The 14,949-nt window shown below is 40.8% G+C and overlaps 2 protein-coding genes across 3 annotated transcripts in view; both read left to right on the top strand.

Moving 5' to 3' along the window:
* Positions 1 to 2,219: 2,219 nt before the first annotated feature.
* mcm4 (minichromosome maintenance complex component 4) lies at positions 2,220 to 11,271 on the top strand. 2 transcript variants are annotated; one of them, XM_015038959.1, is made up of 17 exons: positions 2,220 to 2,328; positions 3,156 to 3,233; positions 3,349 to 3,507; positions 3,587 to 3,774; positions 3,852 to 3,953; positions 4,048 to 4,143; positions 4,254 to 4,349; positions 5,234 to 5,372; positions 5,479 to 5,699; positions 5,821 to 5,941; positions 6,740 to 6,999; positions 8,031 to 8,396; positions 8,516 to 8,643; positions 8,962 to 9,169; positions 9,991 to 10,219; positions 10,301 to 10,434; positions 10,683 to 11,271. In XM_015038959.1, exons 2-17 carry the CDS (start codon positions 3,170 to 3,172, stop codon positions 10,776 to 10,778), a joined length of 2,607 nt encoding a protein of 868 aa, XP_014894445.1. In that variant the 5' UTR covers positions 2,220 to 2,328; positions 3,156 to 3,169; the 3' UTR covers positions 10,779 to 11,271. The 2 variants fall into 2 exon arrangements, with proteins under 2 accessions (XP_014894445.1, XP_014894454.1); XM_015038968.1 differs by having other exon boundaries at positions 2,222 to 2,363.
* Positions 11,272 to 14,533: 3,262 nt separating this feature from the next.
* The window catches only part of ube2v2 (ubiquitin-conjugating enzyme E2 variant 2), a 10,187-nt gene continuing 9,771 nt past the window's right edge, over positions 14,534 to 14,949 (top strand). Inside the window, exon 1 of the mRNA XM_015038949.1 lies at positions 14,534 to 14,646. Coding sequence (XP_014894435.1) covers positions 14,619 to 14,646 — 28 coding nt within the window. The 5' untranslated portion in view covers positions 14,534 to 14,618. The remainder of the gene's footprint in view (positions 14,647 to 14,949) is intronic.

Genomic DNA, 14,949 nt, shown 5'->3' with positions numbered 1-14,949 from the left:
TGGAAAGTCTCTCTTTATTAATCATATAAAAAAGCTAAATTATTGTCTTTCAAAATATTAGAACAAACTTCAGTTCCTCTTCATATGGTGAAGTAAAAGTTTAAAAGGCCTTGGACATAAAGGAAAGATTTGCAGGATTTGTATCAAATGAATCAGCATGAGATTTTTGTGAATTTAAATTGACAAACAATTTCCGGGTATAACTTTTCAAATTTATCAGTCGCTTTGTGAAATACAGTTGACTGAGGAATTCGGCTTCATGCATGTTAGATCATTTCTAAGTCCTCCACATGAAGAGGCAGGAGGCGTATTTCCCATGCAACATGCTTTTATTATTATTATTATTTTTTTCAATGGTCTTATGATACTGGGCTGTTTACATACTGCAGGATATGCGCTGACTGGTTGGAACGTGTCAAAAGGAACATAAGCTTCCGTCTCCAAATGTGGCAGAGGAAGTATTCTGATGATTTTCAAGGACAGTAAAAGTCCTCTCACACAAAGACGCAACAAAAAAGTGTGATGTTAACATGCAAGTAAAAACCGTATCAGAAGTACAGGAAACCTCTGTTGTTGCCTCGCTCTGAGTAGTGAAACTGGAAATGTTCAATTTGGAAGTCAAAATGTTTCCCATAAAAAAAAGAGGTCTGAGAGGCATTTAAAGAATTCACAATATTTTCTAAACTTTTCAATTCTTCTTAAGCTTTTATAACTGAAAAAAAAATTGTTGAATGAACCGTACTTTCAGGTAGAATTTCTTAAAAAATATTACAAACATGACGTTCAGAGAAATAACTCAACAAACAAAAAACAAACCTAATTAGTTTTAGATATTTTCTGTGTGATTCATAGTAGGACATTAGGAGGCATTGCGTCAAACATTGCTAAGAAAAAGTGATAAAAGACATGTTTTTGATCATCTTTTATGACCAGTGGTCTCTCTAGGAGGTGCCCTTAAGTCACACATGGACTGACAACTTCTCGGAAATGTTTCTCATCTTTTCCATTTAGGATGTTTGGTACTTTTCCTCTCTCCCTTTCACTTCCAGCATGGAAACTGCACCTCATGGTGGTGAATGTTTGTATTTGCAGGATGTTTCTGCAGGAGCAAAATACACGCGTTTATTAAATGTCAGTACTTCAGACCTTCCTTTCTTTGCTTATTTTTAAGCAACTTAAAATGCATTGATTTTATTTATTTATTTTAAAAATGCAGTTTCTTTACTTCATTTTGTCTTAAAGGTGACAAACTAAAACTCCCCCAACACCCAACATGTGCAGAGAAGGGATGTAGATGACCCGGTTTTAGTCTTGGGGGCATTTGGTTTGTCATTTCTCCCTTTGTGTTGGGTGTGGGGTGGGATGACCGAAACCTTCTTTTGCTGGGTGTGGTTTCTTCTCAAATGTAAATGACCCATGCCTAGGGCTGAGAGCTTGTAGGAAAAAGTGTGAGGCAGTGTCACTGAATTGGTTTGGAAGTATGGAGAGCCATTTCAGCCTAAATTAAATAAATAAATGAGTAAAATAAATAAACAAATGAGTAAAAAAATAAATAAAATAAATGGGTAAAATAAATAAATCCAGCATGCTGGATTCTAATGTGTGTGGTTGCTCTGGAAGCCCTGGCATCTTGCATTTTCATTTATGCTTTTTCATTTATCTATTTTTTATTTATCCATTTTTCATTATTTATTTTCCCTATTTGGCTGAAATGGCTCTCCATAGGTTTAGACTCTATGCAATTAAACTTACACATCTTATTTCATAAAACTGATTGCAGGGCTTACAACTAAGACTTCAGTCGTAAAATAAATCATTTTATAAATGAAAATATATTGCAGAAATGGTTAAAATTTGTAAAGCACTATAGCCTTTTTTTGTACTACGCCCGAGTTATTTCAGTGATTTATCGCTTTAATGTTGCCTTAATTTTGATGATCTGACATTTATGTTTGTGTTTATAATAACATGGCGGAAGCAGAAAATGGGCTTCTACTTGTTGGACCGAACCAAACCAACCCGGACTATCAGTGCATACAAGACATTCCGTAACATTACTTTAGCACTAAATATAAGCATAGTAGACATTTCAAACTAATGCTATGTATTTTTAGGAAGAAAAAAAACCCGCATACGTTTTATTTAAAAGTTACAAAATAAATCCCTCTTCAAGACACCCACCCCTCCAACCATAAACTGAACTTACTTAGGAAGCCGGAAACTGCAGAGCATTCAGGGTTTGTGATTGGCTGAAAGTTCCCCGCGAAAATGACGTAACACACAATTTCGCGCCACATCTGTAGCAGTCAGACGCCTGTACAAGAAGAGGTAAGAAAACAACAAATTCGTCAATTTTTTGAAAGGTAAGCAGCTTTTATGACCGGTTCGTCGCAGTGGGGCTTGTTAGGCGAGCTGACCTGAATGCAAACGGAGCGGTTTGTTTTGTATAAAGCGATATTTAAAGCCGAAAGCAAGTGAGATGGGGTATTGTCTCCCTGGAGCCACATGCCAAATGGTGGCCGAAGTGTTGCTAGAGCAAGAAATACCTCCGTGTTAAAAAGCTTTAGTCGTTTAATCCACTTTAACGACTAAGTATGAAAACTTTTCTGTATGTTTATCCAAAACATTCAAGGTTTAAACGATCGACGTGCTATATAAGCGAAACTTAATTTTATTTCTATTTTGTAATTTATCTACGTGTGATGTTGTTTGCTGTGAAGCACTTTGGTCAGCTGAAGCTGTTGTAAAGGTACTATATAGATAAACTTTTACTTGACTTGCAAGTTGTACGTTTTGTCATGCTTGCCTTTAAGTATTTCGTTAATTATTGGAAAAGAAAATCCTATATGTGCAAAGATAAATCCCGAGTTTTTTGGCAGTGCTTTAACACTGCTAAACTATTTATCTGGTTTTTTTTTTTTTTTAGATTTATATTCAACCTGTGAGAATGCAAAATAAAACTGCAAAGTTTTTCTCCATGCATACTTGCAGCTTCTCAGTTGACCTCCTTGAGGAAATCATTAAAAATATGACTATGCAAATATAATTTGAATGAAATACCCCAAATATGTCATTCATCTTATGTTAAAAAAACAGCACGTAAAGAAAACAACAGCATGAGGTACATTGCGTTATTTAATCCATGTTCTGCCCAGATCTCACACCAACCATGTCTTCCCCTGCTTCAACACCCGGTGGCCGCAAGCGTGGAAGGAATACCAACCCTGCCACACGTAAGTTCAGCTTTTTAATTTAACTTCAGAAAAAAAATGTATGCAAAGTTATCAAATCACATTGTAACTTGAAGTTGGAGCTCACTCTTATCTTTTGTGTGTTACCCAATCCCAGCAAGCAGTGAGGGACCCATCTCGCCTCCTTCCCAGAGGCGCCGAGGCCAAGACTCCTCCGGTGGCGACCTGATGCCGATGCCGACATCCCCAGCCACGGACGTCCTCAGTCCGGCTGCCCCTCAGGACACCTCTCTGCTCTCCAGCCCGAGACCATCAGGTACTTTTGTGCTCATCTATTCCATAAACGAGAAGAAATGAAATCGGACCATATGTCTAATTTAATTTAATTTATGCAGTTATGCCAAATGAAGCGGACATAAGTTCCCCTCTGGGTTACTGGACCCCGAGCTCCAGGGTTGAAGGGACCCCGAGCTCTAGGGTTGAAGGGACCCCGCGCAGTGGCGTGCGTGGCACACCGGCCAGACAGCGCCCTGATCTGGGGTCAGTCAGGAAGGCTCCCCAGGTGGATCTTCAGTCGGATCAGGTCGGTTTCAATCGGTCGCCTTCTGCTTACGCGTTGGTATGAAACTCGGGAGTTAAAAGTTGGTTTTTGTTTCCCAGCCAAGCACAGACGGTGCAGTAGCCAGTGAACCCAATGCAGGCCACAGGCTGGTGATCTGGGGGACTGACGTCAACGTTGGAACTTGCAAGGAGAAGTTCCAGGTATAGCAGATTAAAACTGACAGCCACTGACTGATGTCTTTCAGTGTTGGAGATGGACTGGGTGTTTTTAATCGCGCTGCTCCTGTAATTCCAGAGGTTTCTGCAGAGGTTCATTGACCCGACCTCCACTGAGGATGAGAACGCTGGTCTGGATCTAAACGAGCCGCTATACATGCAGAAGCTAGAAGAGGTGGTGTATTCATTTAACTCGGAACCTTCGCACAGTTACATCAGGAATCTTTATGATGATTTTTTTTTTTCCTCCTGTCTAAAGTTGACTTTCCTATGTTAATCTGTCAGATCAGTGTTGTTGGTGATCCCGTCCTGAACGTGAACTGTCGACATGTGCAGTCGTTTGATGCAGAGCTGTACAGACAGCTCATCTGCTATCCACAGGTAAAGAACCCCGGTGCTTTTAAAACACTGGTCCAGATTCTGATCTTCATCTAAATATCAAGTTGGCAACTTCTAAAATCCAAAAAGCATTTTTTTTGTGTTTGCACCTATTAAATTAAAACTATCTAAAGAACATGTTCCTTTCTTTTAAGTTTTACAACAAAGAAAGCCTCTGACCTTTCTAAATGACAACATAAATAAGCAGTAGTGAACAGTGTTTACATTCAAGAGACATTCAATGATGCTGAACCTCCTTCTTTCTTTTTTTTTTTTTTTTAATATATGTCGTCATAGGACTCAAAACATTAGTCTTCTCACATCAGTTTTTGGCCAAAGTTAGTAAGCGACTCCATGTTCAGGTCAGAGAGCCTCATAAAGGTTTGGAGCCACAGCTTTGTGTGACTCCATAGACCTGCAGGGAGGAGCAAAGTGCTTTATTTTTAGGATCTTCTTGGGCCCTACTGTAGTTTTCTTCTTAAAACTTAGTGAGATCCTGCAGGACTTGACAGGGATCCTGGTATTATTTGCTTTTTGCACCACATGAGGATCTCACAAGATTCTGCACGGGATCCTGCTGTAAATTTTATCTTCAGCTTCACAAGGATCCAGTAAAAATTCTGAAGGGGTCCTACGGTCGTTTTCTCTTAGAGATTTATTGGAATCCCTCATGACCTTGGCTGGATCCTTGTGATTCGACAGAAGTTCTAAAACATTTGCTGCTCCTTCGTCAGCGCTACTTTGCCAGCATTCACTCGGTCATTAACAAGGGTTAGAAGATTAGCAATATTTACAGAATATAAATGAACTTCGGCTTTTGTTGGCGTCTTTTTAGACCTTCCTATGGTTTGTATGTTGTTTTTAAATGTGTTCTGCCATGTCTGCAGGAAGTCATCCCGACCTTCGACATGGCGGTCAATGAGCTTTTCTTTGAGCGTTTCCCCGACTCGGTCCTGGAGTACCAGATCCAGGTCCGCCCGTACAACGCCCTGAAGACCCGAAACATGAGGAGCCTCAACCCAGAAGGTGCGCCCCCAGTGACTCGCCAGATGAACGCGCATGCAAAGTATTCCGTCCCATATTTAGTGTGGGCTTTCTGTGAACTGTGACGCGGCGCGTTTCTCCTCCGCAGACATCGATCAGCTGATCACCATCAGCGGCATGGTGATCCGCACCTCGCAGCTCATCCCCGAGATGCAGGAGGCGTTCTTCCAGTGCCAGGTGTGCGCCTTCAGCGCCCGGGCGGAGGTGGATCGCGGCCGGATCGCCGAGCCAGCCGTGTGTCGCCACTGCAACACCACCCACAGCATGGCGCTCGTTCACAATCGCTCACTCTTTTCAGACAAACAGATGGTGAGAGTTCGCTTGGTGGGCAGATTGCTTACCACCGTCGACGCCTGCTCTCGGAGCGCGTCAGGTGGTAATTAGCGACGCAGTGGCCAAGGTCGTGACATCTGTTCCGTTTGTTGATCAGATCAAACTCCAAGAGTCCCCCGAAGACATGCCTGCGGGCCAGACGCCGCACACGACTATTGTGTACGCTCACAACGACCTGGTGGACAAGGTCCAGCCAGGAGACCGAGTGAACATCACGGGTCAGTTCTGTGAATATTTCTGTGAATTTGTTTTTGTACCAAAGCAGAGATGCTTGAAAACTTTTAACTGTTTTGATTTATTTTGTTTTTGAATTTTGATATTGAATTTAAAGCTCGTAATGTAAAATGTCTTTAAGTTTGGGGGGGGGGGGGTTTTACAAATCGTTTTTTATTTCACTCAAACTCAGATGGACAATAGTTTAGTTTAAATCAAGGATTAATAAAGATTTCTCCATATTCCAACTTGTCTTTTAAGTTGCTCTTTGTCTATTTTCTACGGGATAATCACATTCAGTGATCTCAGTTTTTTATTTCAGTGGCCGCAAGTTATGTTCTGTTTCTGTATAAGTCACTGCAGTAATACAAATACAGGAAGTTTATTCGCTCAGGTTAGATTAAAATAGAACAGCCCTGCACATTTAAACAATATGATACAAATGTCTTCTGTGCTTCACGTCAAACCTTTGGCAGGTACACGTCAACGTTTCCAAATAAACTCTTTTGCGTTCAAATTATTTGCATCTTCTTTGAATTTGGTTCTTAGCAGCCGATTCTAAGCTAAAATAAATGGCGTCGTATTTAAACATCGCTTGTTCTTACTGCTGTTGTTCACTCATGGCAAAAGTTTTTGTCACCCTAAAACCCACAAACTTTAAGACACTTTTTTTAGGCTTTTATTTGGTAGATCGACACCAAACAGTGCATGACTCACTGCATCTTTCTTTTTTTCTTATTTTTTATTTTTATTTTTTTAAGAATACATCCTCACCACGACTCTCTCCCCTCTTTTGAATGCAGGCATCTACAGAGCGGTCCCGATGCGCGTTAACCCCCGTCAAAGCAACGTGAAGTCGGTCTACAAAACTCACATAGACGCCATCCACTTCCGTAAGACGGATGAAAAGCGCCTGCACGGTTTGGACGAAGAGGCCGAGCAGAAGCTGTTCACCGAACACCGCGTGCAGACCCTGAAGGAGCTGGCGGCCAAACCCGACGTTTACGAGCGCCTCGCCTCTGCCCTGGCGCCGAGCATCTACGAACACGAGGACATCAAGAAGGTGAGTGACGGAGAGCGAGCGACGCTAGAATCCAAAGGTGTCTGTGGCGGCCTTGTAGTGGTTGCCTCACGAAGCTGTTGACAGACTCTGAAGATATTTTCATGGTCCTGATGAATCGGGTATATGGTCAATTTGGACAGTGTGCATGTTGGAACATTTATGAACCAATTTTATTATAAAAAGAACGCTTATAATGAGTAGCTAAATTCAGCACACCCACCTGCTGTGCCTCGATGTGCAGCATGTTGCTCTGTTGACTCTCTGAACAGAGATTCTGACGATGACTGGTTTTGGGGGGAAAAAAAGCGACGAGTTAACATGAAACGAAAAGTCATTGCAGAGCGCAGAATCAACTAGTCTAAAAGCCGACTAGTTGGTTCAACCCCTACTGTCCAGCATAGCCAGATGTTTAAGAAACTCTAACAAAAGGATCAACATATTTCTCCCAAGGAATATTCTAGAATGTTATTCATTTCCCAATTCTGCAGCAAACGGACAACGCAAGATTTGCAGAATGATTGTAGATGTTTATTTATTCCTGCCTTACTCAATATCCATTTCCACCTCAAAATGTTCAGCTTCGGTTAACTAACTTACCAATACCTCATCAAAAGAAATTGGGTTGGCAAAATATTCATGTTGCAGTGTAATCGAGAAAATCGGCAGCATTGTTGAAACTAAAATGATTTAAGAGTTTATTAGTGCTTTGCAATACAGAAAAGTAACAAAAAGTAATATATATTTTTTTAAATCACAGCAGAAGAACTTTTCTCTTATTGATTTTGCCCTAATTGAGAAAATGCCAAAAATCTTGTTACTGTATTTGATTAGCTTCTTCTCCTTTTGTAGAAACACTGCTGTAATATCAAAAGCGGCATTGACTGTTATTTTATAAAAATTTTTTTTTTTTTTTTCAGAATTGATATCAAGTTTAAAATTTCACAATGGTCGTGTCTCGGAAACGCATTCGTCTGTGTGGCATGGTTGGCAGCATGTAACTCGGAGCATTTTTCCCTCCATCTCCGTTTCAGGGCATCCTGCTGCAGCTGTTCGGCGGCACCCGCAAAGACTTCAGTCAGACGGGCCGGGGCCACTTCCGGGCCGAGGTCAACATCCTCCTCTGCGGAGATCCCGGCACCAGCAAGTCTCAGCTGCTCAAGTACGTCTACAACCTGGTGCCCCGCGGCCAGTACACGTCGGGGAAGGGCTCCAGCGCCGTGGGTCTCACCGCCTACGTGATGAAGGATCCGGAGACCAGACAGCTGGTCCTGCAGACGGGCGCCCTGGTGCTGAGCGACAACGGCATCTGCTGCATTGACGAATTTGACAAGATGAGCGACAACACGCGCTCGGTGCTGCACGAGGTCATGGAGCAGCAGACCCTCTCCATCGCCAAGGTGCGTTTGGCGGGGCTTCTCAACGTGTGGCGAGTGGAAGACTGAGCTCAGGCGTTTATCTTGGGGGGGCTTGGGGGGAAATGCAAAAGAGATTCAGCTTTCCTATTCGCTCTCCGCAGGCGGGAATCATCTGCCAGCTGAACGCCCGCACCGCTGTGCTGGCCGCCGCGAACCCCGTGGAGTCTCAGTGGAACCCGAAAAAGACGACGATCGAGAACATCCAGCTGCCCCACACGCTGCTGTCCAGGTAATGAGCAAACAATGGTGAGAAAAACTGCTCACGCTGTGCTTAAAAACAGAATAAAAAGAACAAACTCATCCACCAGAAATAAATCAATACAATTTTATTTGGCAGTTCAAATCCCTGCTTTCACTAAAGATTAGCTTTTTTTTTCTCCGTCTTTCTAATGTGTGTGTGTATATCACGTTCCTTTTTGCTATTTAAGAAAAAAAAAAAGTGCCTGATTTAAATGGGCAGGTTGGCCAACTCAACCTCCTCCTCTTCTACTTCAGCACGCTGTTTGTCTGCTGCCACTTTTTAAATGCACTTGTCCTGCTCCGTCAGATTCGACCTGATTTTCCTGATGCTGGATCCCCAAGACGAGGCTTACGACCGCAGGCTGGCTCACCACCTGGTGTCCCTTTACTACCAGAGCGAGGAGCAGATGGAGGAAGAGTTCCTCGACATGGCCGTGTTAAAGGACTACATCGCATACGCGCGGACGTACATTAATCCGAGACTGAGCGAGGAGGCCAGCCAGGCCCTCATCGAGGTTTGGTTTGTTTTGTGGGGTTGGCAGGGGATGGGGGGGGGAGTTGAACCAGCTTTAGCGCACCTCCCAGCACTGTATATGCAGCCTGCTTTTATAAACTTTGACGTTTTTATGATGGTCCAACATAAAACTAGTGAATAACTAAGAAAAATTGTCTTATGCACATTAGTTTTTACTTTATGACTACTGAAAACAACAAACTGTTCAGTTTGATCTCAGTATGAATCTAGCTGACTGTGGAAATAAAGTTTCCAATTTTTGGTTGTAATGTTAAGAAAACCTGAAAAGCTAAAATAAAATGGAGCTCTGCGCAACAGTGATTCTAGTCCACGGTTTGCAACCTTTACAACCCAAAGAGCCATTTTTGCTCTGAAGACGACTTATTAGAAAGTCATTTAGTCACATGACCGCTTAAAAAAAAAAGACAACTTTTCAGACAAATATCTACTTTAAATAATTCCTTGCCATTTTTAAAGAACTAGTGTTTTATTTCTATTTTTATAATTGACAAAGAAAAAGATAAACATAAGAAAATGGATATTTTAAGAAAAAAAAAATCTGACTCCAAACTAATGACAAGGAAAACTGATCTAAAAACACATTACTGGTCATTTTAGTGTCAGTCTTTATGGAAATTCAATGCAAATATTGCAGAAAGACAATCAGCTGCAACTGTTAAAAACTTGACTTGTTGTTATATCTGTATTTAAAAACCCTAACTGGCTCCTGTTAATTTCTACCTGAAGTTATTTGGACGGTCCGAAGAGCCAACAGTTCCAGTCCGTCATGGCTGCAGCTCACCGTGTTCCTGTTTGTTTCAGGCCTATGTGGACATGAGGAAGATCGGCAGCGGCCATGGGATGGTGTCTGCCTACCCCAGGCAGCTGGAGTCCTTGATCCGCTTGGCGGAGGCGCACGCCAAGGTCCGCTTCTCCGAGAAGGTGGAGACCATCGACGTGGAGGAGGCCAAGCGGCTGCACAGAGAGGCCCTCAAGCAGTCGGCCACCGACCCCAGGACCGGATTTGTCGACATCTCGATTCTGACGACGGGTACGCAGCAGCGGCCCTTACCGTTCTGTATTCTCCCCGCCGTGAGCCATGTCTCAAGTCCGCCATCTTTGCGTTTGACAGGTATGAGCGCTACGGCGCGCAAACGTAAGGAGGAGGTGGCCCAGGCGCTGAAGAAGCTTATCGAGACCAAAGGAAAGACGCCGGCCATGAAGTACCAACAGCTCCTCAATGACCTCAGGGGACAGTCTGAAACCGTAAGTGTTTTAAATCGACTGTAGTGTTTCGTCTGGTCGGCCCTTGCGCCGTGATCCTTCTCAGTTCAGCCAAAGAGAAGCGGGTGTTTTAATTTGCAACTCTGGTAATTTCAACCTTCTTCTCCTCGCCTCGTGTCCTTTTTATAACAAAAACTTCTGTTGGTATCGCTTTCAGAATACATTTTCTAAGGTTTGAAATGCCTTCTCACTTCCTGTGCTCACTTCCTCTTCTGCCGTCCCGCTTGCAGGCGATCACCAAGGAGCTGTTCGACGAGGCGCTGCGAGCCTTGGCCGACGACGATTACCTGACTGTCACCGGGAAAACCGTCCGCCTGCTCGCCTGAGGTCGCACGCCGCGATCTCAAACCCTGTTTCGATGTCTTTTTGTACAAAGTAAGAAAAGTTTGAGTAAAAACAACCATTTATCATTCTGATATTTAAAAATATGGTCAGAATTAAATCAGTGACTCCGAAGGGTTCGGGTCAGTTTTTGTGTAGAAAGCATGGCGTGGAGTTGGAGGGCTTGTAAACAAATTCATACACAGGCTGATGTAGTAATATTAAAAATATATATTTTGTTTGTTATAAATTTTGACGTAAACTTTTTTTTTTCATGCTCTAGTGTATGATGTGTAGTTCAAATGTAGTTTGCCTAAACGCGTGTTAATAGAAGAAAAATAAAATGTTGCACATGAAAAATGTTTGTTGTTGTTTTTTTTATTGTAGTTTTGCAGTCTGTGTCTTATAAGTTGTTCAGTTATGTAAAATTGAAAATATTTAACGTTTCTGGACTTTTGTATGTTTTGCATAACTTCCAATAAAGGATAATCAAATTTTCAGAGAGTGAAATAATTGGAATTGTTTTGATGAGTGCATATTTTACTCTAAATAAATTTGCTTTAGCTTCTGACAAGGCTTAAAATCAATCTATTAATCTAAATGACTTCTAAAGAGGCTAATTCACATCTCGTGACTTTATTTAGGCTCTGAAATATTTTTATCAGACTTTTCAACACTGCTGTTTTATCAGCTGCTGCTTCAGGATGTGCTCAAGCTGCGATTTCCTGGATTCTAACACTGAATCTGGAGCGTACTGAGTTTTGAGCTTCTTTAATGAATATCTGGTTCCCACACAGCCTGTTTAAATATTTTATGTAAAGTATAAATCACCATTAATGAACGTATGGTTTCATTAATCCTATTTTTTTTTTTTTTTACATTTGCTGATGGGTTTCAAATCTACATGAAAATATATTTTGCATTTGTTAAAATTAACAAATGTAATGCAACAAATGTGAATGTTGAAATGCATGTGCAAAAGTCTTGGGTCATTGTAGCACTTTTTTAAAGAATGCCTCCAAGTACTCCAGATTTTTTTTTTTTTCTTTCTGCAAAATGTTAAGCATAGAGTCAGCCGTATTATGAAATTAAATTGCCTTTGTCTTAAATGAAGTGAACAAACTTTTCACAACTTTAAAACTACGGCACAGTCCAATGAAGTGTAGAAAATAGTTGCGTATGAAAATGGATAAAAAAAAAAAATAGTGTAAATTGAGTAAAAGTGCAAAACTGTCCATGGATCTGACAGGCCAAGGGAAACATTCAAGATCTTCTGGGCATTATCAGCTTTTTCACAAATGCTATTTCAGTTCTGGCCTAACAAACTTAACCACACAGGACCAAATTTGTATGCAGAGGAATACATAAATTAGAAACGATACTACACAGAACATAGGTAAAATGTAAATATTTGTAACATAAAACATGTAAAAATATGCCAATGCGTGTAACTATGCATTAAAAACAAAACAAAAATTCTTGTGTGGTGTTGGATGTTTTTTTTTTATTTTATTTTATTTTTTTTATAGTTTGAGCCTCTTAACTCAACCCTATGAATAAATAATACATACAAATGTTCCCAAACACAACACTGGATACAATCCAGTGTTGTTTGTACTTTAACTTACAGAGTATTAAATCACTGATCTAAACCACTTTAGAGGTCTGAAACAAGGTGTATGACTTTTGGTTTAAAACTTTTGCACGGTACTGCAGACATGTGAAAAGACATCTCTATTAACGGATGTTTTTTTCTCAGGACATGTTTGCTCTTTTAAAACCACCGATGGTATCGGTAACCGCATCCTGACTTTCACAGCAAGAGGAAACGGCAAGAATGATGAAAGATTAAGTTGACCAAATCATTACAGCATATATGCTTAGGTATACTTTTGTCACACAACACACAATGCTGCAGGATTAAAAACAATAAAAGATAAATATTTTTAAGTAGTTCCACAGTGCAATGAAGTAGAGCGTCTCAGCCTGACTTGTAATAAAAGGTTTTTATTGGCGAAATTAAAAAGACAGAGATTCAAGCACAGGGCCATCTTTAGAGAGTAACCCTTGAGCTTTTCAGATTCAATTAGATTACAACCAAAACCTATACGTACTTTGCTCTACTTGGTTTGTTTCTTCACCATTAGTTGAACATACACCACAATGAAGACTTTTAGAAGAGGGTTAGCTTATAAAATTATATCCCTAGCTTTAAACATCTCAAGGAGCGTAGTTCAATCCATCATCTGGAAACAGAGTTGAAAGGCATGGTTGTCTACCTCAATGGAAACCTTGGCGAGAAGAGAGTAAATCTGAAAAACAGCAAAGAGTAGTAACTCTGGAGCTGCAGACAGGACAAGTATCTGTCATAAACTCCACAAATCAGGCCTTTATAGCAGACTAGCAAGAAGGAAGCAATAAGAAGTCTTGTTTCTAGTTTGCCTCAAGCCAAATTTGGGACAAAGCATACAACAGTCTAGACCAAACTACTGCACACTACTTTAAAAGCACAACTCCTTCTGTTAACCATGGTGGTGGCAGGATTATGCTATGGATCAGTTACATATTCTCTGATCGTGACAGAGAATATGTCACGATCAGACATATTCTGAACAGCCTTTATGTTCAAAACTTGCAGCAGATTTGAGGTTCTAAATGGAAAAAGAGTGTTTACAAATAAGTGTCACATTTTACAGATTATTATTAGTAAAAAAAAAAAAAAAAAAAAAAAACGTAAACCGTCTTATCGTTTCCATCCACTTTACGTATGTCATATAGAATGATCATCTTATCTTGAATGTGAACAAAAGAAAGGAAGTGATTGTAAATTTAAAAAGAAACAGGGTTAGGTCAAACACTATTTCCATCAAGGGAGAAGAAGTGGAGACGGAGTATAATACCTTGGTGTTAAACAGAAACAAGAAGGGACAAAACAGACTATACTTTTTCAGGTTGTTTAGATTCTTTAGTGTAGATGTTGCATATCTTCTCTGTTGTGGAAAGTGCAATCTTTTTTGCCATCATCTGTCTGAGTAGCTGCATCAGAGCCAGGGACTAAAGGCTAAACAAGCTGGGTCTGTTCTGGAACCCCAGGGGATTATTGGACTTATATATATATATATATATATATATATATATATATATATATATATATATATATATATATATATAATGAATAAAATTTCATAATAATGTACTATATAACAGTGTCTTCAGTCAGAGGACTCACCAGAATCGCTACAATACAGACCACCACCTTTGAAGAAAATTGTATGACTGACAACATGTAGTTTTCCTTTGTAATAAACGGTCTTTTTGAGCTGAATTGAATTGACAATCCCAGTAAAATGCGTTCAAGTTCGAGACTGTAGTGATACAAACTGTAACAAAAGTTCTTCAAGGGGTACGAATGCTTTTGCAAAGCAGCATATGCAGGGCAGAGCAGCTTGCAGTGCGCTGGTCCGCCGGTGTGCTGCTGCTGCTGTGTCTTCCTCAGTGTTACCCGCTCCGATGTTCACACCTCTGTGTGCTTCTGGACTCGGCTGAAGAAGATGGCGGCCTCCTCAGGTTTGTGTGCGCTCTTAACATCCACAGCAACACAAAGCGCATCAGAAGCTCCCACATCGCTGTTATTTCGTCCACCAAACAATGATAGTACCTAACGCGAGGCGGTTATATAGCTGCTCTTATTTGTAACGGTCCTCTTTAATATATAATTCCGACAGAGCGCTCGCCACCACGGGACGTATATATGTCGTGGAGCTAACCTAGCTAAAGGAAGGCCAGGAAATAGCCTGTCCCGTGAGTTAGCTAAAAGAGCTCGTTGCATCAAAAAACCATTACAGATGCCGAGTATTTGCAAAGACAAGAAAGGTATCTGGCTATTTTAATGCATTCATGAGTTTAGAATGGATTGAGTTTCCAATATGGACGGTAAGCAGCCGCATATTCTGACAGTATAGCTATTATTAAGCTACCAGAATATTCGAGCACGGCGCTGAATGCCCAGTCCAATATATCTTGCTAGCTGCTGACTTCATCCGACTAACTTGCACAAAAAAGCAGAAATAAAGTCAAAATGTGTGAACTGTAATGAAATTAACTAATAGGAAAACGTAAAAACGTTCGTTTCTTCTCTGCGACATATAACGTGTATGGAAATGTTTATGATGAGAT

This window comes from Poecilia latipinna, unplaced genomic scaffold (assembly GCF_001443285.1).
Source record: "Poecilia latipinna isolate Pla-1442-1.1 unplaced genomic scaffold, P_latipinna-1.0 Scaffold27, whole genome shotgun sequence".
Lineage (NCBI taxonomy): Eukaryota > Metazoa > Chordata > Actinopteri > Cyprinodontiformes > Poeciliidae > Poecilia > Poecilia latipinna.
This window is presented reverse-complemented; position numbering and strand designations above follow the sequence as displayed.